The 26,046-nt window shown below is 42.8% G+C and overlaps 1 protein-coding gene across 1 annotated transcript; it reads left to right on the forward strand.

Moving 5' to 3' along the window:
- Window positions 1–261: 261 nt before the first annotated feature.
- Window positions 262–24,652, forward strand: Slc35b4 (solute carrier family 35 member B4). Its single transcript, XM_021664378.2, has 10 exons — window positions 262–551; window positions 6,626–6,739; window positions 10,235–10,337; window positions 11,505–11,554; window positions 14,227–14,308; window positions 14,522–14,582; window positions 15,968–16,077; window positions 17,183–17,258; window positions 18,294–18,369; window positions 19,113–24,652. The coding sequence occupies exons 1-10, from the start codon at window positions 475–477 to the stop codon at window positions 19,357–19,359; spliced, it is 996 nt and encodes a 331-aa protein (XP_021520053.1). The 5' UTR covers window positions 262–474; the 3' UTR covers window positions 19,360–24,652.
- The last annotated feature ends 1,394 nt before the right edge of the window (window positions 24,653–26,046 follow it).

Consider the following 26,046-nt stretch of genomic DNA (forward strand, 5'->3'; position numbering starts at 1 on the left):
CACTCATTTTCAGGAGACTTGTTTCAGACGCTAGAATACGCTAAGGAGTAGTCATTGGTCTGTAATTCCAGAGCACACAGTTACTTTGTTGAAACCCATTTCAACCTCTCCTAAACTGAATGCTGACAGAATTGGGACTTCATTTCCCAGAAGGCCGCGCAGCTTTGGGTCACGCGAGAGTTCGAGAATAGTTTTTTCCCCCCCCCCACTCCCTCCGTAAAGGCGTGCGGTGTGCTGGGACATGTAGTCTGATCAGCCCTTGAACGCCCCCTCAGATGAATGGGGCCGGGGATGACTGAGAACTACAGCTCTTGGGCTGGCCGCGTCCGAGGCAGACGCGGAGGAAGAGTGGACCAAGAAGGGCGCTCGGGGTGGGAACAGGCAGCAGTGAAGATGTTCTGTGTGGGTTTTCTAGGGTAGAGGTCTGGAGGGACACTTCTTCTGCGCGCTGGCTCCCCGTGCCCTGCACCGGCCATGCGCCCGGCCTTCGCGGTGGGCCTGGTGTTCACAGGCTGCTGCAGTAATGTGATCTTCCTAGAGCTGCTGGCCCGGTGAGTGACCCTCTGGGGCCGCGCCCGGGCTCCAGGGGCTGGTCCGGGACTGCTGGCCCTGGCCGCCTCCCTACCCCACTGCACGGGATACCCGCGCAGTTAGCTACTCTGCAGCCCGGGCACTGCTCCAGCCCTTAGCATCCATGTGATAGGGACACCCAGGGTGCTGCTGTCGTCACCGCAATGCCACACTTTTGGGAGTTTGAAGCCTGGAGACTTTTTCACTGTGGCTGATCCTAGCCTGGTCTAAGGAGCGGGTGGCAGAGGCAGTTCCCCCACCAAGCCACCCTCTCCCTAGTTGTCATCCAACTCTAGCACTTTTCTCTGACCAGTTAATGAATGACACGTGTCTGTCTGGAGCAAAACTTTCTCACATGCAAATCAGTCCTGTTTTATACACGTTGCAAAGAAATTTCCGTTTGTATGTGTTGACATGTTCTGTAAAGCATTTTTTTATTGGTCTTAAAGGTGGTTGTGAGGGCTTTGCCCAAACTCACATGTGAGTGATGTAGATAACTACTAAACTGTCGTGGTCCCCGAGCTTTTAGCACGTTAGAGTCTTTAATTGAGAAGTGTGCACTTTGAAGCATAGCTTCAGAATGACTATGACACTTTCCCAAAGGGAACAGGGTTGGCTTTATGGTGTTGTCTTACAAATAATATTGTGTAATAATGTGCAAAGTTTAGTGGGCAGTAGTCAGCAGACAGGAGGTGGAGTGGAAAACAGCATTAAACAGCCCAAGTTAGTAATTTCAGGCTTGTCTCCATTATCCTCTGGCAATACAGCCTTTTCCACTTATTTAACTTCTCCAGGCCTCCCTTTTTAGGCAGTTCAATAATATCTCAGTACAGTAATAACTAACTACATGTTTCTGAATCTATATACTGTGTCCCTTGACTATCTGAACAACCCTGTGATCAAGGATTACATTGTTTCACAGGAAGTGAAACAGATACAAAGTAGGGTGGCTTTTCACTACTTAAGTGGTTACATATGTATGCTTTGTATATGTGCTGTATGTACGTACACAGAGATAAAGAGATTTTTTTTCCTTCAAGTTTTTCATAAAGAACATGAGGTTGATAAATAAAAGTTTTATGTCCAGGAAAGAAAGAAAGGAGATGTAAATGTCTGCCTAATTCCTTCTCTTCAAAGTTGCTTTTTTTAGTTATTGGTTTTTTTTTAAGATTGAAATTTGGGTTCTTGCCAAAGAATCCCAAGTAAAAGAAGCTGTCTGCAGTTAATGGCTATATGTCTTAAGGAGTAACATTTAAGAGAAGGAAAGATTCGTGGAAAACATTTCAGATTTGTATTTGAAACTTTAAAGCAAATTACTCCAGTTTTAAAAAACTTTCCCCTGAGCTGTGCCAGCAGTGTGGCCCTAAAATGCTTTTTGAATTAGCCTCAAGATGTGTCGATCGTAGGATCATAGGAATACATAGGCAGCCGTACACATCCGTGGAAAGAGAAAAAGTGGAAAAGAATTATCAGAGGACCTGATGGAAGGGAGACCAGAAAAGTGATTCCTGGTGTGACTTCTTTTAGGGCACCCTAAAATTAGATGGTGGTAATGATTGTATATCTAAAGCCTGATAATGATGTCAGTGATATACAAACCCTACTCATTTGCCATGAAGTCCCACCTAACACAGTACCTTGGGGCCTCTGTGTCTTTAGGGATGAAATGTGGATAAATAAAGGGAAAATAGCAAAGATCCTATAAAGGATACAATTGTAAATCTTTCAAACTTTTAAAATCTTTTTTACAAATGTTAATGTTCTAGAGCACATTTGCTTAAAGTGAGGCCTCCGCACCCTCATTGACTTGCTTGAGTGAAGGCCAGGTTCTGTCCCAAGAGTGGGAGTGCACAGATGAAAGGGACAGGGTCCACAGTCCATCTTCTCCATGTTACAGTGATGCTGTGTTTGTGCTGCCTGTAGTTTATGTTTGGCGCCTGGGGACTTTTTTTTTTTTCCCTTGAGGGCAGAGATCCAGAGATCATACCCACTGGGAGCTCTTTCTCAGTAACTCCTCTATGAGAGCTTTGGCCCAGGCTTTTAGTAGAAAATGGAAGGGAAAGCCAGAGAAGTAGTGACACCCCAGCATGCTGCCATGAATTCTCATGGCAACAATATATAGTTTTCATTTTATAAAGGAAAAAAAAAAGTGTGCACTGTCATTGTTAAAAGGTTAACTATTGGGCTGAGGAGGTCCCTCAGTGGGTAAAGTGCTTGTTGTACAAGAGTGGGGAGCAGATTCCTAGAACTCACATAGAATGCCTGCAGTTCTGGCCAGGGAAGGCAAAGACAGGTGATCCCAGAACAGGCTGCCTATCTCTGTGAGTTCTGGCCTTGATCGAGACATCCTGCCTCAGTGAATGAGGCAGAAGAACCACTAAGGATGATCTGGACATCAGCCTTGGCACTTCAGGCTTACACATGTACAGTGTACACAAGTGCACCCCCACACATACGAACATTATATGCACACATGCACACAAAATACATGTGTATAGATGGGCACACACATGAAAAGAGAGAGCAGGGAAAAGACAGCTATCGTTAGGTTGAAGACCCCTCAGTCTAGAGGTCATCATCCTGGTTTTAATTGCCTTTCCAGTGTGTGGCAGACACTGTGTTATGTGCTTTTCTGGGACCTGTTCATTTATACAACAATAAACAATGGAGAAAAGCACTCATGTTGTCCGTATTTTAAAGATAATTGTATTTAGAAGTTGATTAATTTCCATATCACACAGTAAGTGACAAAGGTGCTCTTGCATGTCAGTAGGAAACAATATGGAGCAATATCCTCAGCTCTGTGCCACCATGAACACACGAAGCACACAATCTCTTGCATGCAGAAGTACAGGCATACCCTTTTACCACACCTCAGGATAGTGAAATCAGTTCTGGGAGGGTGAACCTCTCCAGAAACATGGGCTTCTTTGTTCCTTCCTCCCTCCCTCCCTGCCTCCCTCCCTCCCTTCCTTCCTCCCTCCCTTCCTCCATCTTTACCTCCCTCCTTCCCTCCCTGCCTCCCTCCCTTCCTTCCTCCCTCCCTTCCTCCATCTTTCCCTCCCTCCCTTCATTCCTCCCTCCCTTCATTCCTCCCTCCCTTCCTCCATCTTTCCCTCCCTCCCTCCCTCCCTCCCTCCCTCCCTCCCTCCCTCCCTTCCTTCCTTCCTTCCTTCCTTCCTTCCTTCCATCAACAGTACAGGAGCTTGAGCTCAGTACTTCCTGCACACTGGGCCAGTATTCTGCAGTGCCACTAAATTACATCTCTAGCCTAGCCCCCTTACTTTTTTCTTGTAATTTTGAGACAGTAGTACTAAATACTTCTTCATCAGCCCACAATGCTAGGCTTACGTGGTTGCACTGCTACATCCAGCCTGGCCCTGGGTTCCTGAAGACCAGCCAGGACAGAGTTGACTAGCACTGTGCTGGGAACCATCTAGAGTTAAAGTCTGCTCTCTTGTATTGGTTTTAATTAGATTCCTGAATGAGATGGATGTTTTACACAATTGTTTATGGATTCCTACAAAGTTTAGCCTTGTTGCTTGAACTAAGTAACTCTGAAAGACAAATTGTTGAACTGTATCTAAAGCAGGAGGTTTCAAGGAACCTTCCTAGGTGGTAGAGCCCTAAATAATAGTTTTATTTATTTATCTGAATAAATAGTTCAGATAGCAAGCCTAGCCCTGGCAGAATGCTGCATTCCTTGTCTATCACTGTGCAGAAGAGTGTGTTTAAGGGTTTGCACTGGGGTATAGCTCAGTAGTAGAGTACTTGCCTGATGTGCTGGCTATTTTAATGTTAACTGGACACAAGCTAGAGTCATTGGAAAGGAGGGAGCCTCAATTGAGAAAATGCCTCCATAGGATTGGGTTTACTGTAAGCAAGCCTATCACGTGAGAGTCAATCATGTGAGCATTTTCTTAGTGATTGGTGGGGGAGGGGCCAGCCTACTGTGGGTAGGGCCACCCCTGGGCTGGTGGTCCTGGGTTCTATAAGGAAGCAGGCTGAGCAAGCCGTGGGGAGTACCTCTCCATGGCTTCTGGATCAGCTCCCGCCTCCAGGTTCTTCCCTGCTTGAGTTCCTGCCATGCCTTGCTTCGATGACAGTGATGTGGCGGTATAAGCTGAATAGACCTTTTCCTTCCAAGTTGCTTTGGTCATGGTGTTTCATCAAAGCAGTAGTGACCCTGACTAGTGTTAGGATCTAGAAGATGCTGAAAGGACGACCCCAAATTCTAGTAGCATGCAAACAAACAAACAAACAAAAGGCATTTGTTCTGCAATGATCCAGCATGCAGGGATCACCATCCAGGCAGAATGGCTACCCCCAGGTGAGCACGCAAGCTCTATTTAAGGTCAACTAGGGGAATTTCAGGGAACTAGGGGAATTTCAGGGACAGTTAGGTCATCCTTATTGTGATTGGCACAGATCAAAAGCAAGGGTACAAGTGCATTGATGATGGCTAGGGCTAGCTAGGGCTTGATTTAGGGACTGGGGACCCTCTAAACTGGTTCAAACTAGCCCAAACTGGTGGGTGCCTGTGGAGGCTAATGTAACTTCAATCAGGGCATGGCCCATGCCTGTGAAGGCTCTGTGACTCGCTCACAGCTTAGGGGCTTCTCAGACCAGTGGCTAAGCAACTTTATCTCCCTCGGCTAGTTGTCCTGGCCAAGCCAGTTTCTGTGTGTTTTTTTCCCCTTCACCTGAAGTTTCTTTTTCAGAGGAATGAAAAACATAGGCCTTTTCTATCTCAGCAAGAAAATGAAGCCTATCATAAAGTTGGTTTGGTCAGACTTATTTAGACAGGCTCTCTCACAAGAATACCTAGCATGTTCGAGGCCCCTGGCAAATTTGTGTATTAGAGTTTAGTATTCATAGCACCAGTAGCGAATGGACGGCTTTAATAAATAGATAATGTATAACTGCTTTAAAAGCTTTTGTTCAGTGCTGTCAGGTGTGTGTCTTCGGTTAAGATGGAAAGACAGACTCTGAATCTGTTTAATGTTAGTCTTTGTGGGGAATTTGGGGGAATTTGCTCACTTAAGACATCTTTAGTGATAGACCAGAATTGGGGGGTGGTACAAAAAAAACTGTCAATGTGTCACATGATTGGCTTACCAGAGTTCCTCAAGAGAGATGTCAGGAATAACTTGGCATGTGTTCTGAATAGTCACCATGGAAGACTCCTGGCTCTTCCATAGAGTGCTGAAGAGAGTCTGAGAACTTCAAGAATATTTCTTGACTGTCTAATGCACCATGATAAGGGGTGTGGAGAACTGCTGTTTGCTGCAGCAAAACAGTCAATTTCTCAGTCATGTTTGGCTTATTGCCCCAGCCCCATTTTTGATAGTTTTTCTTTATCACCCTTGCATAGATAGACAATTATGTCGATTTATATTCAGATATGTATGTGTACCCTATTAAAGCCGCAAGCCTCTCTCCATCCCGCTCCTTTGGGACAGTGTGAAGTCACACCCCTGTCATCATCGTCCTGTAGTTCCTGGCCGTAGAAAGAGATGAGCATCCCAGGAGAATTCCAGCATGTTTTTGTCCTTGACTAGAGACCGTTTGGGACCTTCCTGCAGCTTACTAGGAAAACCATCTCTTGTTTGGTTTTCACTGTTTAATTTTTTAAATTTTATTTTCATTTCATGTGTATTGATGTTTTGCCTGCATGTGGGTGTCAGATTCCTGAAACTAGAGTTTCAGACACCTGTGAGCTGCCATGTGGGTACTGGGAATTGAACTCAGATCCTCTGGAAAAGCAGCCAGTGCTCTTAACCACTGAGCTGTCTCTCCAGCCCCCACCATCTCATGATTTAGCAATAAGAATTCTCATGCAGGGCCTGATACCCTAGGGAGGCATGACAGAGTAGAGTTTGGTGTTCCCTGTGACCCACAGTGTCAAAGTATGTGATCCATGGGATGTGAGAGCCAAGATGAGGAAGGACAGTGGTCTGCAGAGATCTATCTACTCTGTTATTTTGGTGCCACAAATACAACAGGTTATCTGAGTTTGTGCCTCATTTTTTTCTCTCTGTCATTCACTGTGCAGGAAACATCCAGGATGTGGGAACATTGTGACGTTTGCACAGTTCTTATTTATTGCCGTGGAAGGCTTCCTTTTTGAAGCTGACTTGGGAAGGAAGCCACCAGCTATCCCAATAAGGTATTGTACATAGCAGTCTTGTTGAGTCCTCTTGAAGTATAAAGTGGTGCCTGCACAAAAGTATGAATGCATGTTTCTCAAGTTTAGTTATGAGGAACAGTGGAATCATTAGTTTTATGAATTACATTGTTACACTCTAGAAACCTATTTTTAGAATAAAATTTTTCCCCACAACCTTTAAATAACTGTGATGGATATAAGTGCCTATGTGTGTAATACAGGGTCAGAATGACTAGGGTGACCACAAATTTCTAATAGTTACATGTTCATCCTTTGTGTCAGTAGAATTATTGATTATGCCAAGACTGGTATTGTCAAGCATCTCGAAAATAGCCAGCTTTTGGAAGTAAAGAAGCAATGAGTATACAGCATGGCAAATCACTGAATGACACCGAATTGTTTGCTCACAAATGGTTAATTTTATGTTGTGTGACTTTCACTTCAATTAAAAGAAAATGATTGACAAGCTAAGAAAGAATTGTTGATGCCAGAGCGCTCTCTGTCAGTCCAGGTTTGCCCTAAGTATCTTCACTGGGCCACGTACAGTTGTTCAGGCGTTGGCCAGGTAGACGTGTTCTCCTGGAGTGTTTAGAGTGGTGTCACTCTGTTTCTTTGGAGTAACACTCCCACGTGAATGTCTCCCAGGACTCAAGCTCATCCTGTTCTTCTGCTACCTTCCTTTATGGCTTGTTGAATTTTATTACTCTTGTATCTTAAGTTTTTGTTAATATAATTCTAAATACTTTGATTTCCTTTCCATTGGGTTTAGTTTCTGCATAAACGTTTTGTTCCTGCAGGCCAGCATTTATATTACAGTGGAAATCCAGCCATCTTTTTTTTTTTTAAACTCTTTTGGATCCTCCCATTGCTTCATCTGCTTTCACGGATCAGGGTATTTGGTGGCATGTTGTGGGTTATTAATATTTCTTATTTATTTATCTTTTAGTTAAGCAGCGGTTATTCCTAAATTAGCTCTGTACCCAAATCATCACACAGAGACTAGGATGTATTTAGAGCATAACCTACAGCATAATGCTGGGCAATAGTTACTCCATCCTAAACCTCCAAGCCCGAAAAGTTTCCTACCATTCAGATTCCACCGATTATACTTGCTTTTAAGCATACCTTAGGTCTGGTTTATCTCTCCTTGTGGTTTGAAATCCTGTTCTGCCAATCTCCCCTCTCCCACTCCTCCCACTTGCTTCCTTCTCCCCTCCGGACCAGGATGTCCCACCCTATTCTCTCCATTGCTCAGCACTGAGGCTGGTTGTTTTATTGACAATACAGAGGACAAATGGTGGCATGTTTACACAAACTTAAGACAAGTGATGCTTAGAATAAACATCACAATGCTATGTCCGGATTGAAACGAGATAGCGGGGTAGAGAAATCAGCATTTGAATGAACAAGAGTAAATTGTGTACATTCCACAAGAACATTATTCCAACAGTGGCACCATAGTGTGTATAATAGCACCTTTGCTGTAACCTCCCTGTCTCCTGCCTGTGCTCCTGGTTCAGCCTCTTTTTTTTTTTTTTTTTTTTTTTTGTGAGACAAGATCCTGTCATTATGTAACCCTGGCTGGTCTGGAGCTCATATTGTAGACTATGTGTCCTCAAATTCAGAGATCCACCTAACCCTGCCTCCTGAGTTTTGGGGCTAAAGGTAAGCACCAACATGCCCAGCCTACCTCTACCATTTGATTATTGCACCCTGTCCCTTTTGTTGCCATTATGTCCTCCATGGTCTTGTCTTAATTATATTATCATATTCATGTCCCCTTAAAGTGATGATTTTATTTTCTGTATGTGAATCAATAGTCAAAGTTTTGCATAGATCCTTCATCCCCACAAACAATGTCTAGGTTGTACTATGTAAGTAGCCACGTGGAAGAATGAAATTAATTATCCTGAAAGACCTTGATAAACTTTGTTTCCCAATGGCATCTCACCATGAGGGCATCTTATCATGAGGACATTTGGCAAGAAGTGACTAACAGATGTGACTTGGAAGTTGTGAGGAAGCCAATGCTAGTGGTCTTGTATGCCTGTCACACTGATCTCTATGTTAGTTGTCAAGTTCCTTAGACTGTTAACGCAGCCTGGGCTGTGTGTACCAGTGGGTTGTCTGTCCAGCTCCATAGCTAACCAGCAGCAGGACAGAAGATAGTGTGGGGCTCTGGGTTTACTCTTCAGATATGTGGACACAAAGCTGTTGACAAGTCTGTTCCTAAGGGTGAAGATTTTATCAACAATACAGAATCATTGTTTTGCTCTAGATTGTCGAGGCATTTATTTAAAGTTTTAAAAAATATTTTTTGAGTGAATTATGAACTTGCTGATATTTAATCCTTTTGGTCTGCAAAAACATGACATGTTAATATAACCATTTTGAAAGATATGTCGAATATCTCCTAGAGGAAGATGAAAACATACAAATATAATCTTTTTCATCTATTTACTTATCTGTAGCATCCAGTTACTTATTTATATGTAACTCTTTGTTTTCTAAGTCGTGATTACAGGACTTTTTTTTACAGAGTTTTTTCTTTAGTTGGTCTCAGACTTGGTGTGATACTGAGGATGACCTTGAACTGCTGACCTTTCTATTTGCCCACTCTTTGTGGCATTGTGGATTCAACCCTGGGCCTCATCCATGCTAGGCAAGTTATTCTTGCCAATTGAGCTACATCTCTAACCCCTTGGATTTTTTTTTTAAATTTAATTCATATCGTAATTTTAAGACCATTGACTTCTCAATGACGAAGACTCTGGCTGGGTGTGGTGATGCACTTTTTTAATCCCAGTACTGAGGAGGCAGAGGCAGGAGGATCTCTCACTGTTAGAGACACTGTGGTCCAGAGAGTGAGTTCTAGACCATTCAAGGCTACACAGAGGACCTTGTTTTATAAAAAGGAAAAACAAAAAGACTCTGATTTTAAGTATAAATCTATATAAATCAAGGGATATCTTCATTGTTTTAGAGTCTACTAGCTCGGGGTATGGAATAATTTTCACAGTGGTTAGGCTGAACATGAGTTTTACTTTGCAAATCTTTGGAGTCTATTTTTTTTTTCAAAATTAAGAAAAAATCATTATATAAATATATATAAAACATATTTAAGGTAGTCATTTTCTAGAGGCCTAGGAAAAGTATCTATAAAGAACTAAAATATTTAAAAGGATTATCCATTCACTTAAACTCTCTTGCTGTGGGCTAGGCAACATTTGAAAAGCTTAGTTCTAAATCATTTGAAAGATATTCAAGTGTTTCCTTAAACATATTTAATAATTGAGACCTTCCCCATGCTAGTCTGGCTTTGTGAAGGATTTGTATATGTTCTTACATATTTGATTTTATGTGATAATGGTTCCCTGTACTCTCTTACTGGAGAGGAAGTAAGCCAGATGCCTGTTAAACTAAGTATATGTATTTCCTCCTATATCTGAGTTTCTTGAAAAGGTGGATCTGTGTGATGCTGTTCTCTCACTGCAGGTACTATGCCATCATGGTGACCATGTTCTTCACTGTCAGCGTGGTAAACAACTATGCCCTGAATCTGAACATCGCCATGCCCCTGCACATGATCTTCAGATCAGTAAGTGTTGCTGTTCACCGGGATCCTCAGAACAGAATGGGGAAGTGGACAGATGGAGCAGGGAGCAGAAGCAGGAAGTCTTAGAGAAATTAAAGTCTAGCACATAAGGATAGGTTTGCATGAACCTTTGAACAAGGATGGCTTTCATCTGCAATATAAGGCAGAAAGAGAGACCTGGGGAAGTAGAAAGTGAAAGTTTACTTTTATTTATCTTAGCTCTAATATATGACTAATAAAAATAAAATTAAAAATCCTCTGGGAAATAGATATACTTTCTGTTTCCTTCATCTGGCTGATTTTTGAGCTTATACTTATTGTTTTTGGTTTTTTTGTTTTTGTTTTTGTTTTTGTTCTCACCCTCTGCATTGCCGTGTTTTGCTTTATAGTTCAGGCTGGCTTGGAACTCTCCATCCTCCTGCCTCAGCCTCCGGAGTGCTGGGATCACAGGCTTGTCCCTCCACACCTGGCAGACGGTTGTTGATGAGGAGCACCTCTCTGAGTGTTCCACCCATTTTCGTCATTACTTTATGTCTCAGGAGCTCTCTCTCTAGTTGGTATAGAAATATGAGAAGCGTGTTCCCAGGCGAGCAGGAAGATGTCAAGGGCCGTGTAGGCAGAGCTGCAGCAGACTGCAGAGTGGATGGTGATGGGATTGACAGAATCTTGTTGCTTGAGCTTTTCATGGGAGTTAGTGTCCTACTTCCAGAGGGACTTACATAAGATAATTATGGTTATTGAGGGGACCTTCGAAGCATTGACTCAGAGCACTTCCAATACACTCTTGTTGGTTGATTAACACCTTTCTAGAGAAGAGGGAGATCCCTGCATGACTTCTTTCGTTAAGAATGGAGGTGGGAGAGAAGCTCACTAGAAGTTTTATAAATTAGATAGATGGAAAATTTGACAGAGGTAGGTCTAAAGTACCATCTAGCGCTATTAGCCAGAGCTTTTGTTATGACTTAGTAATGAGAATTGGTCATTTTTATTTCCATTGTATCTTGCAGTGATTTCATTATTTTATACAACAGATATTTTGGCCTCTACTTTGTGTCTTAGTGACTGTTCATTCTTCATCCCTTGTTTTCCCTTGTGTTTTCTTAACTGTCATGAATCATGATGTTTTCTCCCATAGTACACTAAAACCATCACCCTTGTCTTCTTTTACAGGGCTCTCTGATTGCCAACATGATTCTAGGGATTATCATTTTGAAGAAAAGGTAACAGCACACCATCATGGTTCATGTATGAAGTGATATTCTAGGCTACCTCTGTTGCCTTTCCTTTTCCCACAGTGGTGATAGGACTGCTATCAGCCTTGTCCTGAGTTCTTTCTCTAAGAATCATGGGTGATAATGACTTTGCAAGGCAGCTGACCAGGTCAGAGGCTCCACCTGTGGCTTCCTGTGGGGCCAGACAACAGCTCCAGTTACCACTGGACCCTCAGTGCTTTCCCAGCCTCGAAATCAGCTCCACCCTTGGCCACATGTGACTCTACATGTGAACTTAAATTTTCTAAATGAAATAAGATAAAAAGTGAGAAGATTCTCACTTTGACTAGTTGCATTTTAAATGCTGAGTGTGTGGCAAGTAGCAACCACATTGGAGAATACGTAAATGCAGCATTTCCAGGGAGTGATAGGGCAGGTTTGTGGGCGGTCATCCTTGAAAGTGCTTTGTTTTTTACTTTATTTTTGCTCTTGGTATTCCTGGGGCTAGATCTCAGGTCCTCACACTTGCTACAGATAATCCTAAAACATGCGTGTTCACCACACATAAGGTGCTCATCTGTGTAATGGACTACAGAATAAGTTTATATGCTAAGAGAATTTCCAGGAAAGGCCCAGATAGACAGAGATGAAACAGAAGCCTCGAGGTTATTTTTTGTAACTGTCCCTCGAAGTCTGGTCTAAGACTGGGGTGGAAAATGGCAGAAAGAGCCTGGTATGCTTTTTCAATGTACCCACCTTTCATTTGAGCCTCACCCTTCTGTCAAGGAGAAAGGACTTTACAGAGGGACAGTAGAGAATCTACAGGATTTCTCAGGGGAAGGTCACCTTCATTGTTAAAACCAAAATAGTGCAAGTGATGCCATGCTTTCAATTGTCCAGTTCCTAGTCTCAGTATTAGTGTTCTTTAGGCTGAGAGAAAATCTACCCATTTAGAGAAGGAACCTAAAGAAGTTTTGTTTTTGTTTTTGAGAATGTTCTTTGAGACAGTTTCATTTTGTAGCACTGGCTAGCATGGAATTTAGGTATATTGACAGGCTGGGCTTGAACTCACAGAGATCCACCTGCCTTTGCCTCCCAAGAGGTGGGACTACCACACTCAGCTAGAGCTTACAGTTTTTAAGTAACAAGGGCTGTATCAAAACAAAGACAATTGTCCTACCTTGATAGGTTTGTTTTCATGTGTCCTTTGGCTTCAGAGGTCGTGGAGTCCCCAGGAAAGTGCTGCTGCATGTGAGTTCTTCCCAGCCCTCTCTTCTTTAAACACAGGCTACACGGCCAGATGTTTTGTTTGACATGAAGACTATACTTGTTGATAGCTAGAATTCACCTTGGAATAGACCCGTGTTTCTTCCTAAGCTTTTATATCTTCATAACAAGATATAAAAAATATATATAAAAAGAATTGCAGTCTCCTGATAAAAACCTCACTGCCGAGGGCTCTTCACAGCACTTTTTTCCCATAAGAATTTAGTTGGAATATATTATCTTGAGTCTGAGCTTTTGACTGTCCACGGAACAGGAATTTCTCTAACTTCCCTGTATTTATTCATTCTCCCTTTCCCTCTCTGCCTCTCCTCCTTTCCCTCGTTCTTTCCCTCCCTGGTGCTGAGGATTTAACCCAAGACCTTGTCCATGCTAGCAAAATGTCCTGCCACCAAGCTCTGTTCCTAACTTATCTTCTTATTTTTTTGAACTTAGCCCTTTGGAGAATTAAAACACCATATCTGTATTTTTTGCATTGGCTTAATTTTTAAAATGTTTCAACTTAATGTTTCTAGACTAAACTTTTGATATATTGATATAGTTTTACTGGCATTTATTAACTAAATACATTATGATAATTCCATACATATATATAATTTATTTTGATAATGTTCATCCCCGTGCCCTCTGTCCATCTCCCACTCCTGCTGAGCCCTCCTCTTCCCAGATAGACCCCCTTCCACTTCCTCACCCCACTTCTCTGTAGTGGGCCTCCCCTACATCACTCTCTCAGCTTCTTACACAGTCAGATCAGCCTTTGATGAGGTATTGTAACCAAAAGATACAATGTACTTGGGTAGAAAAGAAATGATGATTCATTCTGCAAGTTTAATTTCTTTTCATCCTTTTTCTTGATAGCAAGACTCCAAGGGGGATTGTAGTGATGAGTTTTAGTTAATGTGGAATGCCACCAGTATGCTGCCCTCTACAGATTTTATATACCTCTCTTTATCCAGCACTGCCAACATTTCACAAAATCGTTTAAGTCACTCAGATTGTTTTTTAAAGAAATACCTTCCCTGGAGAGTAGGTATTATTTCCCAAGTTTTGACTCATTTATCCAATAATCTCTCATTCCTCTTGAACAGTGTATGGGCTAAGCTGCAGTTCTGGGCTCCGAGGACTGGAAAGGCTAAAGGTACTGGTGAAGGCTAGTAGGCTGCATTGGCTTCTGGAGAGCAGAATACAATATCACATGACATCTGACATCTATTGTGTGTCTTTTCTTTTTCATTTTCTGATAAAACAGTCTACTGGTCAACGAACTGTTGAACAACTGCTGGAGAGTGGTCCCCAGTAATACTGTAGAGCTTTGCACTTGAATCGCATACTGCCCAGCGGTAAATTCCATTAGACGCTGTCTCCTTTTCTAAGGTGTTCTTGTCCTTATTTTTCAGATACAGTATGTTCAAGTACACCTCCATTGCCCTGGTATCTGCTGGAATATTTATTTGCACTTTTATGTCAGCAAAGCAGGTGGTAAGAATCAGCTTGAAATCATTTCTGTTGACTTGTCATCGGGCTGTGTTGTCAGGCACCTGTTGAGAATGGGAAGGAATCAGAGTGCTCATGTAACACAAGGACTCAGCTTAGAGAAGAACGGGAGAAAGTGGACAGCATAAACGTTCCCTTGTGTGTCAGCATGTTTTGCATGTTTGGTCCCTGTACCTAGTATATTTTCTTATTTCCTAGACTTTCCAGTCTGGCTTGAGTGAGAAGGATGGATTCCAGGCGTTTGCATGGTGGTTACTAGGCAAGTACAGTATTCACAAAAAGCCAATTACCTCTGCACTTGTGGTTGCTGAGTTTTCTCCTGTGGGATATGTTTCTTGGTAAGAAGTTTAGGCTAAACTAATTATGCCAAGGAGAAGAGTAGCACCTGGGACCAATATGTCTCTGAAACTTAGTGTTCAAAAAATTAAAAGAGCAAGCATTCACATTTGTGGCACCGTGTTCTGCATGGCTCCGTGTTTCCCATGGCAGTCCTGGTAGAGAGAGAGAAGTCTCTCACTGTCTTCAGGGGCACTGTGTAGGCTGCTCCGCCGCAGAAGAAGGGCACGTTAGAACTCTTGACTTTAAATTTCCCAGAGACGCATTTCTAACTCTTGGGCTTATTTTCTTTTTAAGTTAACTGCTCCATATGGCAGTGTTCCCAAATCAGCTCTTGTGAGAAATTTTAAAAATACAAGTGTCTCTATGTGGAATTAATTAGACAACTCTATAGGGCCTTGTCCTCACATGGTTTGGAGGGAAACTCCAGTGTTTGTGGTAGTAACAGGAGTAGACTAACACTGATTGGGTGGAAGAAGTGACAGGAAAGAGTGTGTTCTCCTTACCTGGGCTTTGGACTTTAACCCTTTACTAGCTGTTCTTCACTGCAAAGATCTCTGTACTATTAGGAAAATATGTATTATCCAATGGGAAAATTCTCCAAGTTATAAACTTAAAATTCATAGGGAAAAATTCATGTCCAGTAATTTTATTACTTTATAATGTGGTATTAAAAACCCCAAGTATGATAACTTTTCATTTTGACTACCATATCAGCAAGATGGTAAATGACACTGTCACTGCCGTGAGGGTCCAGTGACACAGGCATTTTCATAAAAGCCGCTAGCAGAATAAATTGATTGCCTTTCTCAAAAAATAGTATATATTGAGTTTTTTAAAGGTCTTAAAGGTTTTTTTTTTTTAATATTTGCCTCAGCAGTTCCATTTATGAAAATTATCCTAAGGAAGTAATTAACATTTAAAATTTGTATGTATTGATTTTAGAGAAATAACTGGAAATCTAATTTGTCTCATTGTAAGACATTTAAGTATGGTACATCCACATGATGGGGTGATGTGCAGAATCTAAATCTCATGTAGAAAACACATTTAATAAGGGACATAAAGGAAGAGTCCAAAAGAACCTCATGAGAAAAGCAAGGAATAAACAAGTGCAGACAGTCTTATCTTAGTCTGCAGAGATATATGTGGAAGGATGCGGAAATGGAAAACTAGAGAGGACTAGATGGTAGCATTGTGGTTTTAAAATTTGCATGTCATGTAGCTTATAATGGCTACAGAATTATAATACTGTCACCTTAAGAAGATATGTGAAAAGGCATCTTATAACCTGACCGTTATTTTTAGGTATCGGGGCCCTGACCTTTGCTCTGCTGATGTCAGCAAGAATGGGCATATTCCAAGAGACTCTATACAAACAGTTTGGGAAACACTCCAAGGAGGCATTATTTTATAATGTAAGCAACTTCTTGAACTCTGGGAAGGTGAAAAATTCTGCTATATGATGTGTTATTCTGAATGAAATCTTAGTGTAATTGATAGGGTGTATTTTTATTAGTAACCAGCCTTTAGACAGAATACTGAAGAACTTTAGGCGGGGAAAAGGTGCACTTTGAGTAACAGTTATCCACATGAGATGAGGATGATCGATCAGCTCAAACACTTAAGGGACAAGGAACCAAGGCCCACAAAGTTCCTATAGGTAAAATTGTTAAAACCAATACGGAAAGCTAGAAAAGGCAAAGTCCCAAAGCAGCAGCAGCAGTGTGGACATGAGTGGGGCAGCTTGGGGGCTGGGGAGTCAGGGACTGAGCTGCTTAGAGGGGCTTTCCTGAGCTTCACTTCTCTGAGCTTCTTCCTTGTAAGGGATCATCCGACACTCTCCTATAGCTCTCCTCCTTCCCTCGTTTATTGCTACTGAAATAACCCAAAGAACTGCCCCAAGGCCAAGGTGAGACAGCTTCTCCATGCTCAGTTAATCCGGAAAGGCAGCTTGGCACATTCACTTGGAGCTAGAGTTTGTGGTTAGGGATTTTTAAAAGGTAAGCATTTTATTCGGTTTGCGCCTTTTATTGAGGGCAATGCCAAGCATAGTGACAGCTCAGTAAGGGTCAGCTGACTTGATCTTACCCAGTACTGTTGTAGTGAGGAGGGGGCACTGAATGTCCTCTTCCTCTTTAGCTTCTTTCCATCATTTGTTTTTCCTTGTCCTCGGATTATATGCAAATCTCTTTTCATACTACTTACTAAAGCCTTTGAGATCTGTATGGGCCTTGTAATTTTCAAATCCAGTATGAGGCAAGTCCTTCTGGGTAAAGTGATTGTGTGCTGTAGTCCCCTTTTCCTGTGTTGAGGGAAGGACTGACTCCTTTGCCTGGCTTTCTCCTTGGTGACCATCAGACTGCGTAAAGTGCATTGCCATTTGATGTCAAGGACACGGAGGCACTACATACGTTTAGAGGGGCTTTCTCGCTTACTGGACAGCCTGAGCCATTGTAAAGCTACCCTAGCCGTTCTGTGATGGCTTTGCATTTACCTTATGTGATCCCTTTCTTCCCACAGCACGCCCTTCCACTTCCCGGTTTCATCTTCTTGGCCTCTGATATTTATGACCACGTTGTTCTGTTCAATAAGTCTGGTAAGTCTGGGATCATGTGGCAGTGTTACCTGCCAGTTTCTGAGGCAAAGCCTCACATTTGCATTTGGCTCACTACAGCTTTATCTCATGCTCATCTAAACCTTTGCACCTCTGGGTGTCCAGATGGTGTTGCTAATCAGTGGGTGCAGCAGCAAGAGCCTTTATAAGTGCCTTCCTGGTCTCCAGAAATAAGAATATCCTCACGCCTTCTCTTTCTTGTAGAATCATGTGTTTGCATTTGAACGTGAACTGTTAGATGTGCTGAGAATGCAAACAAGTAGTCCTGACGCTGAGCTGGGACTAGAGCCCTGTGAGTTGGGTGGCAGCCCGCTGTCTCTGTGTTTCTGCTCTGCCAGGAAAGGCAGAGCTGCTCACAGATCTGGGCTGCCTTGGCACCAAGCAAGATGGAGCACAATAATGACAGGGCTTGTTTCCTAGCTACAGATTAAATAAACAAGATAAATTAATTACAAACAAAATTTTTAAAAGGTGAAATGTCTATATGAAGGAGAGCTGTTGCTCTTTAGAGTGACTACTTGTTAAATTGATGATAGGTGGTAAGCCACCTTGAAAGACCTTACACATCCAATCTCATCTGAAAGTGTTGCATAGATAAGTGAACACATAAGAAAAGCCTTTTGAATCAAGGCTTTGTGTCGCACACAGCACAGGTAGTAAATGCATTTACTTGTTGGGCCTGTTCTGCATGTGTAGTGTTATGTCTGTCATTTGGCCTAAAAAAATGTGTTATAAAAGTAGATAGTAGGCAGGAGAGTCTACAGAGTTCTGAATTACAAAGCATCATCTCTCATTATAAATACCACAGTTTGTGAGGTATTTATAATGACTCTAAGAGTCCCCACAGAGCTCTGTGGTTAGCATAAACTGGAATCAAGAGAAGTAAGCACCAACTGTTTTTTAAGGAAATAATGCTACATTGTTCCTGTTATTTGTTTTGCCTGTATAACCTTGTTCAAAAGGTGAAAGGTTAGCTGTTGATACTGGCATGACCGTGCCCTCTTTTCACTTCTGCAGAACTCTATCAAGTTCCCGGCATCGGCGTGGCTATGCCCATCATGTGGTTCTACCTCCTCATGAATGTTGTGACTCAGTATCCTTTAGAGTCCTCTTCTGTTTGTGTCTCCATGTTGTTTGGCAGAGGAATGTTTATTCTAACAGCGTAAGAGATGTGAGTTTGGGTGTTGCCTTGATTTCATCTGTGGTAAGCTTGAGATAGCTAGACCCACTCTTGAAGCCCCTTTGTAGAAGGGAAAGAGGTAATAATGGTGTGGACAGTCAGGGAAGGAAGTTGGCAGAAGAAACAGAATTCCATACATTGGTTCAGAGCTGGTCATGTCATGAGATGAAGTGGTCTGAGATTTCTACTGAGGGTTCCTGATATCCTAGGAAGTATTTATTATTCATGACTATTATAAGTTGTTGCAAAGTTCTGAAACAAACTTTAAATTAGGACTAATTTAAAAGTAATTATATTAATAAAAGGACCTTACCTTTATAGGAGTCACTACAGATTGACATTGGCTACCTCCTTCTGATTAGATTTGCTATACAGAGCTCCATTTTGAAGGAGAGAATTGAGGGCCTGAGGACAAAACAGAATAAGGTTAGTGTCACTTTGGCATTGCTTTGGAGGTTAGTGTCACTTTGGCATTGCCTTCATTATAAACTGGAACAACAATCCAAAATATTGGGCTTTTCAAAATGGCAGGGCCAGAGTCCTTCAGGAAGTTCTGCGAAGGAGGATCCTCAGGATCACCGTGTTTTCTTGAAGGCAGGAATCGAACCTAAAGCTCCTACCTAGTTTTCAGAGAACACCCTTAACCTCTCCTCCAGATACGTGTGCATCCGGGGTGTGTTCATCCTTACAACAGAGTGCACCTCCCTCACTGTCACACTGGTGGTAACTCTGCGCAAGTTTGTGAGCCTCATCTTCTCCATCTTGTACTTCAGGAACCAGTTCACTCTGTGGCACTGGCTGGGCACCTTGTTTGTCTTCATTGGGACCTTAATGTACACAGAGGTGTGGAAAAACCTAGGGACCACAAAAAGTCAGCTGCAGAAGGACGACAAGAAGGACTGAGGTCTGCCTGGGACAGACAGATTAATGTTAGGAGAGAGGGGCCTCTGCTGCAGGTCTGGCCATCAGCTTACTTTGGCTGATGTCTAATTACCACAGTATTGAACCAGACAGGCTCCAGAGCTTCCTCTGAAGGATAGGACTCCTCTATGTTCAGACAACATTTGTAGACTCCACATAGGCATCCCAGAGATAGAATGAACAAAACAAGTCTATCAGGAAGACTATCAGATAGCCTCTGCATTGGCTTTTCTATTCATTTGCCAGAACATCAGACCCATGCTTGTTGAATTCCAAGTCCTCAGAGCTACTAGTTTTCTACCTGTGGTCTTAGATAAGACCATGCCCTTGTTGCTCCTGATGATTCTTTACAGTGATAGCCATCACCCTTCTGGCTGTGTACCTCTCTCCTCCCGTCACCCCTCCACACTTCAGCACTTTGTAGAACATCCAGTGTTCCTGGTACAATCAAGCACTGAACGACCCAGTGGACATGTGAGAAATCAGACCTCAGGAATGATGAGGCTGGACTCCCTCCAGTGTGTTGGGAAAGAAGCTGTTGTCCCCATGAGCAGTGCCCTGGTGATAGTGAGCTGAATGCTGGTGATGCTGTATAGGCAGAGCCCACCTCCCACAATTCAGTTTATTTGTTTGATGTGTGCAAGCATCCCATGCTTCTTTTACCTGCTGCTTTCTGTACTTAAGAGAGCAGTCCTGTAGCACTCATGGCACACTAAAATGGCAGAAAGATTGGAAGTGGGTTGAGAAGAGGGAGACCTGACCATCCATTTCCCGTGTGGTGCCCCTTAGCCTGTTATGGAGACAGGAATGGAAGTGTGGTCCAGAACAACTCACTCTCTCAGCACCCTGAGAGACAGTAGCCCCTGTGAAGCCAGCCACACACTCATGGGTGTTTCAGATGTGTGTCTGAGAGGCTTTAAGGCCTGGTGACCAGGAGATACCTCTTCCTTGGGCTCTTGAGAGTCATCCCCTGTCAAGTCATCAATGTGTATAAATCAGGTCAGCCCCCAGCTACCACAGCAGGATGGAGTTGTTTTCCTATAGTTATCCAACTGCTCTTGGTGGGTATGTGTGGGAGGGTACCCAAGACAGAGCATGCTATGTGCAGAAGCACGCCCACCTCTTTCCTGTGGGTCATTCTGCAGGTCAGGTTTTTCTCTCGTGGATAATCTAGAGACAGAATAACCCTGTTAGACAGCATGTGGAGCTTGTGTGTGCCCTCAGCTGGGTTGTGTGTGACTGAAGAGTGAGGACGCCCATGGTGTTTTATTTCCTGCTTTCTTCACTTTAGTGCCAGAGCCTCATTGACCTCGCCTAGCTCCCCACTCCTCTGCAAACAGCTAAACTCAGTTTCTCTCACATAGAGACTGCAACCTTCCATCCTTTCGCTGTGTGCATCCTGTGCTCTGAAAGTGAGACATGGCTCCCATGTCTCCTCAGCTCACTCATAGTTCTTTAGTCCACCATCTGAAGACACCCTTGGATGGGTCTGAGCAGCAGCCAAACCAAGTGTCCTAATCCTCTGGGTCCCTTGAGAAGGCAGTTAAAACTGCTTTTTGTTACATTAACTACGGGTACTGTTTCTACATGTAAGTTTCTCCATCTAAGTCCCCAAGACAGATTTGTCTTTCTGGCCATTGACAACTTCCCAGTGCTGGTAATGGTGTATTCCCAAAGATGCTCAGTAAGATGTGAACGCATTCACAGGCGCACAAGCTCATTAACTCCTTTGAAATATATGGGGTTGCCTGGACCAATGTTGCTATAAATACCAAGCGTTAAATGTCCCCCTATAAAGACAATAATAAAAAAGTACTTTTTCTTCCTGTTTAACAGAAGAATCTGTCCCTAGGGGCTCTTGAGGCTCCATTCTGATTACTGCTAACAGGCTACAACCTTCATTACCTAAAGCTTTCCTTTCTTTGTTGGGAGAAGTACTACATACTTGTCGCTATCTGAGACTGGTTGACACACAGGCTCTAGCTGGACCCGGTACGGCTTCAGAACGTGTGTCCTTAGTATGAATACTTTGCCAGTGTTATTAAAGGAGATGTGGGAACGGATAACAGCAGTCACACAAGAGAACGTGCATCTGCAGGGACAGAGTATGAAGTGCTCCATGAGCACTGCTCGCTCAAGCACACAAGCACCCAGCCTGCTTCCCCCATGCTCTAGAGGTAAGAAATGCAGCCAACAGACACGAGGGACAGTTTTGTAAAGTTGCTAAAGTTTTTATTGTATCTCTTCATTGCACATGGTTGGACATTTTCACACAATTGAATACATTCCCCTGTTACCACTCTCCTTCCCTTGCAGTCCAGCTGTTAGGCCCGGTTGCTCCTCTGGACAGTTTTGCTTATACCTTCAGATCACATATACACCTGTGATTTATGTCTCTACAAATGAGAGAGCACATATGGTACTTGCCTTCCCTACACTAGCTTAATTCACCTAATAGGATCATCTCCAGATACATCCATAAGATCATTCTTTATAAAAAAGATCATTCCATGTTGCTTCTTCTTCTTTTTTTTTTTTAAATATGGATAGTAAAGGTTTTAAAGGGGCATATAATAGCCAGGCGTGGCGCATGCCTGTAATCCCAGCACTCGGAGAGGCAGGGTCAGGCAGATCTCTGTGAGTTCGAGGCCACTCTGGTAGTCTGCAAAGCAAGTCCAGGACAGCCAAGGCTACACAGAGAAACCCTGTCTCGAAAAACCATAAATGAATGAATGAATAAATGGGCAGATAAGCCATTTTATCGAGGGCCAGGCTCACTGAATGTAGAGAAATATCTCCTAAACATCATTGTGCTTTCAGCTGCAGAGACAGAGCATTATCCTTTGTCTCAAAATAGAGCTTAAGACATGTAATGCTCTACAGTAAGAACCAAATGGCAAAGGACACTAGCCAGGAAATGTGTACCTGTGAGTCCATGTAGCAGTGTGACTGGTATATTAGGTGAGTTGACAGGAGAGGGTGGCGGATGTTTGGCTTATATTTCATATGTGCAGATCTTTTTACTAGCATGGTAGTAAATTCTATATTGCTTTTTTTTAGAAATGTATTTTCAAGTTTTGCAATTTTTTTCTTGCAATGCTGAGGATCAAACCTAGGGCCCCATATATATTGTGGATTCTTTTCTTTTCGCCCTACTAAGACAACCGATAACACACTAGAAAGATTTATAGTTCAGTAGCTGGTGGAATTTGGTGTTGTGTATTTCCTTTTCCCTTCTTCCTGCCCAGTTAAGCAAAGCCCAGGACTCTGCCAGCGTGCTTGGTGCTGCCTGTAGCCCCCCGTTCTGTTCTGAAAGGAACACGTGGCAGCTCTGAGGGTTCTCAACCTGTGGTCATTTCCTGTGCCCCTTCACCTCCCTCCTGGGGTCAGGTTTTGGTTTTTGCACCTTCGCTCTTAACTCTACCTCCTCTCCCTACTGCACCTACATTCCTTGTGCTGTTTTCTGCTGAGCAATACCTATTGTCTCTGCTCATGCCTCTGTTCTTTGGGGCCTCTTGGTATTTTTAGGCATTTTATAGTGTATTTATAGCTGTCTAGTGTGCTTTGTTTATTGTTTCTGAAAGCATTGCTCATGAGAGTACAGAGTATAGGGGAGCATTTGACAGAGTGCTTGCAGGGAATATGAACATGGAAGCTTTGTCTGAACTGTCTGCATATTCTCTTCCAGCTCAGCCTAGGTGCAGAGAACCCTTGCTACCTGTCCTTTTTTTGTTTGGTTCTTTTTAGCCTAGAGCTAAGGAAGGGGAAGTATGGAGTCAGGAATAATTCTAAAGCAATGAATTAGTTGTGGGTGGTGGACATGGTAGGCCAGTGTGAGTGAGCCTGAACAGATAGACAGTATAGTTGGAGGAAAACCACATTTTAAAGATCTGAAACCAAGATCCTGTCTTTGGCCAGAAGTAGATAGAATTAGGAGGAACTCCTGTTTGATAAACAAAGCATTTTGGTCTCAGCGGCTTTCCCCTGAAAGCTGTTAACTGAATCTGTTGTCTGTGGCAGTTCATGCTAACATTGAGAGAACTGCCAATAGATGAAATGTGCTCATTATTACTGTTGATTGGTATAGATTTGGAAATAACTGTGAATAATATTTAAGTGTAGTATTTGCATCTTGAAATATGTTTGCTATTGCCAGAGCTGGGGTGAGAGAGTGACCCTCTCAACTTTATAGTGTATTCTCTTTTTCTAGAAATTTCCTCACTGTAGACATTCCAGGGATGGAAGGGGCTGGGGAGCATGCATAATGCATTTCTGAACTGCCAGCTCCTGGCATCATGTCTGACATGTTATATGAGAGAACGAATGCTTGCCAAGCCTCTTCCGTCCTCTTCATAATGCTTCCTTACAGTTATTCCCTGTTCTCATTAGCTGGTTGGCAAGAAAGCCAAGGAAGGGAACATCCCAGTGACTCCAAACAAGAAAAGGACTGGGGAGACGTATGTAGAATGCTACCTAGCTTTTTGCTGTCTTGAGCCTGGTGGGAGGGAAGAGGGGGAGACTCGTGTGTTCATATTACTATGTATAATTGATGTTCAGGAAGAAACTCAACAGGTCATTAGAGAGCCCTAAAGGTTTTTGAAGTGGCTTCCTGGTGACCTGCTGCACTCCCATCTCACCACCTCTGCAGTCATTATCAACTGCTGCCTAGAGAGCTGTGTATATCTATCTGTCTACTCCAAGCATCACAGACATCTCCCCCAGGCTTTTCCTGCAGAAATCACCACCAAGGAGCAAGCAGCAAAAGAGCCAGAGATAGGAAAGGCCTGGTCTGCACTCAAACAAATAAGGCCTGTATTTTCAGGGGAAACTGTAATGATGCCTTCGACAGATTGAGTTATTTTACATCTTTTCTAGTAGAAGGTAGATTCCTCAAGCAAAGTGGGAGGCGGTGGTTCTTCTCCAGCAACACGAGAAAGCCTTTGTGCTTCAGTGAGCGTTTCCGTGCTATTTGCCATCTTTCCAGAGAATAGCCTCAGCTTCCCAAAAAGGATTTGAAAAGTTACAAATTATGGTGGTGAGGATTTTATTCATTCAGACTCTTGAGCGCTTCATTGAGTATTGCATTTTAAGAACAAAGATCAGAGAAGGAGGGAGCTCTTAGCAGCCGTGTGTGTGTGCAACAGCCTGAAGACATTAGTGAGTATTCAGACTTTGAGCTGTGTCAATACCAGACATCACTTCCAGCCTTATGAGGTATTTGAGCAGTTAAGGAGGAAAGGGAGGTTCTTTGAATAAAATGTTTTGCCAAACTGAATGTGTTTTTTTTACTGTCATTTCATATAAAGAGCCATTTTTCACCTCTGAAAAAAACCCATCAGACATCTGGTTTTTATCTTTAATTTGCAATTGTTGTTTCTTAATAAATGTCATGAATCCCTGCAGGTGCACCCAATCACCAATACCTTCAGGGGCTCCTGTGTGGTTTCAAGAGCTGCCTTGTTCTTACCTTGTGTATGGTGGTGGGTGCTTCATGTGGGCCATTGTCCGCAGCCTGTCTTCCTGATGCCTCGCAGCTGGATCAGTAAGAGGCCCCTTCTCAGGCTACTGCCTGCTTCTGCTTCACATTTAAAGCAGATTGCTCTACCTTTGAAGTCCTAGAAGACTGTAGCAATGTACAGAGGGTCTCTCCAATAGATTGATTTTTGTAATGCTCAGTGTGATCAGCCCTCTTTCTCTACAGACTACATTATTTCATATAAATCTTAACATACAAGTCACACATGCTCCAAGCAGTTTGTCATCAAGTCTGTAGGTAGTATGCTCTGCAGTAACATGCCTGTGCAAACAAAAACAAATGCAAGACAGCACAGGAAACAAAGACTTGCACCCTCCCTTTAACGGCTGTGACAGTTTTTTCTGGGTGTTGTATGTAGTCTGGAGCCTGCAGCTTTGAGCAGAAATGGCCTCTGAAGTTCCTGCATGCTGAAGCCACACAGGCATAAGGTGTGTTGAACTCTGGAATGTTCGGGACTAACTCCCAAGAAGAGACCTCTCGAGACAGTAAATTATGGTTGGGTTCAGCTCTTCAGCAACCTGTGTGTTTTCATGAGCTGAGTGCTCTTCTACCCAGTGCCCTGTGGTTCTGTTACCAGCAGCGAAGCACAGATGTCACTCACTGGTAAGAGCAACCAGCACTTAGGTAGATGTCACAAGGATTCATTTCCTTTGTTCCACTTCTCACATGAAACATTCAAGCACTGTCGAAAACTAGTGCATATCACAGAGTTTTCTGTTCATGTAGAAAAATTTCTTTACCAGGAAAAACACATGGGTATAAAGGGTTTGTCAACAGCCAAAGCTTTTAGTGATACTCTTTTTCTGCAAATCAATATAGTCATCTCATCATTACATTGAGGTTATTTAATGTCTAATTGTTTCTTAATCAACACTTTAAAGCTCTAGTATATGGCACTGTCACCACACATGACCGCAGCACAAATGCATCCTGAATGTAAGTAAGCTTCTGAGGACAATCACTAGAGTGAAGTAGATTGCCATGAGTGCACAGCCATGTGGGTTTCCCAGAATCTCTAACATTTGACGTATATAATTATATAATCCAACAGTGTAAGGAAAATTAGTTTTGTTTTACAAGCCAGGAAACTGAGGTACAGAAGAACTACCTAGCTTGCCTAAGCTGCTGTGTTG

Source organism: Meriones unguiculatus, chromosome 3 (genome assembly GCF_030254825.1).
Source record: "Meriones unguiculatus strain TT.TT164.6M chromosome 3, Bangor_MerUng_6.1, whole genome shotgun sequence".
Lineage (NCBI taxonomy): Eukaryota > Metazoa > Chordata > Mammalia > Rodentia > Muridae > Meriones > Meriones unguiculatus.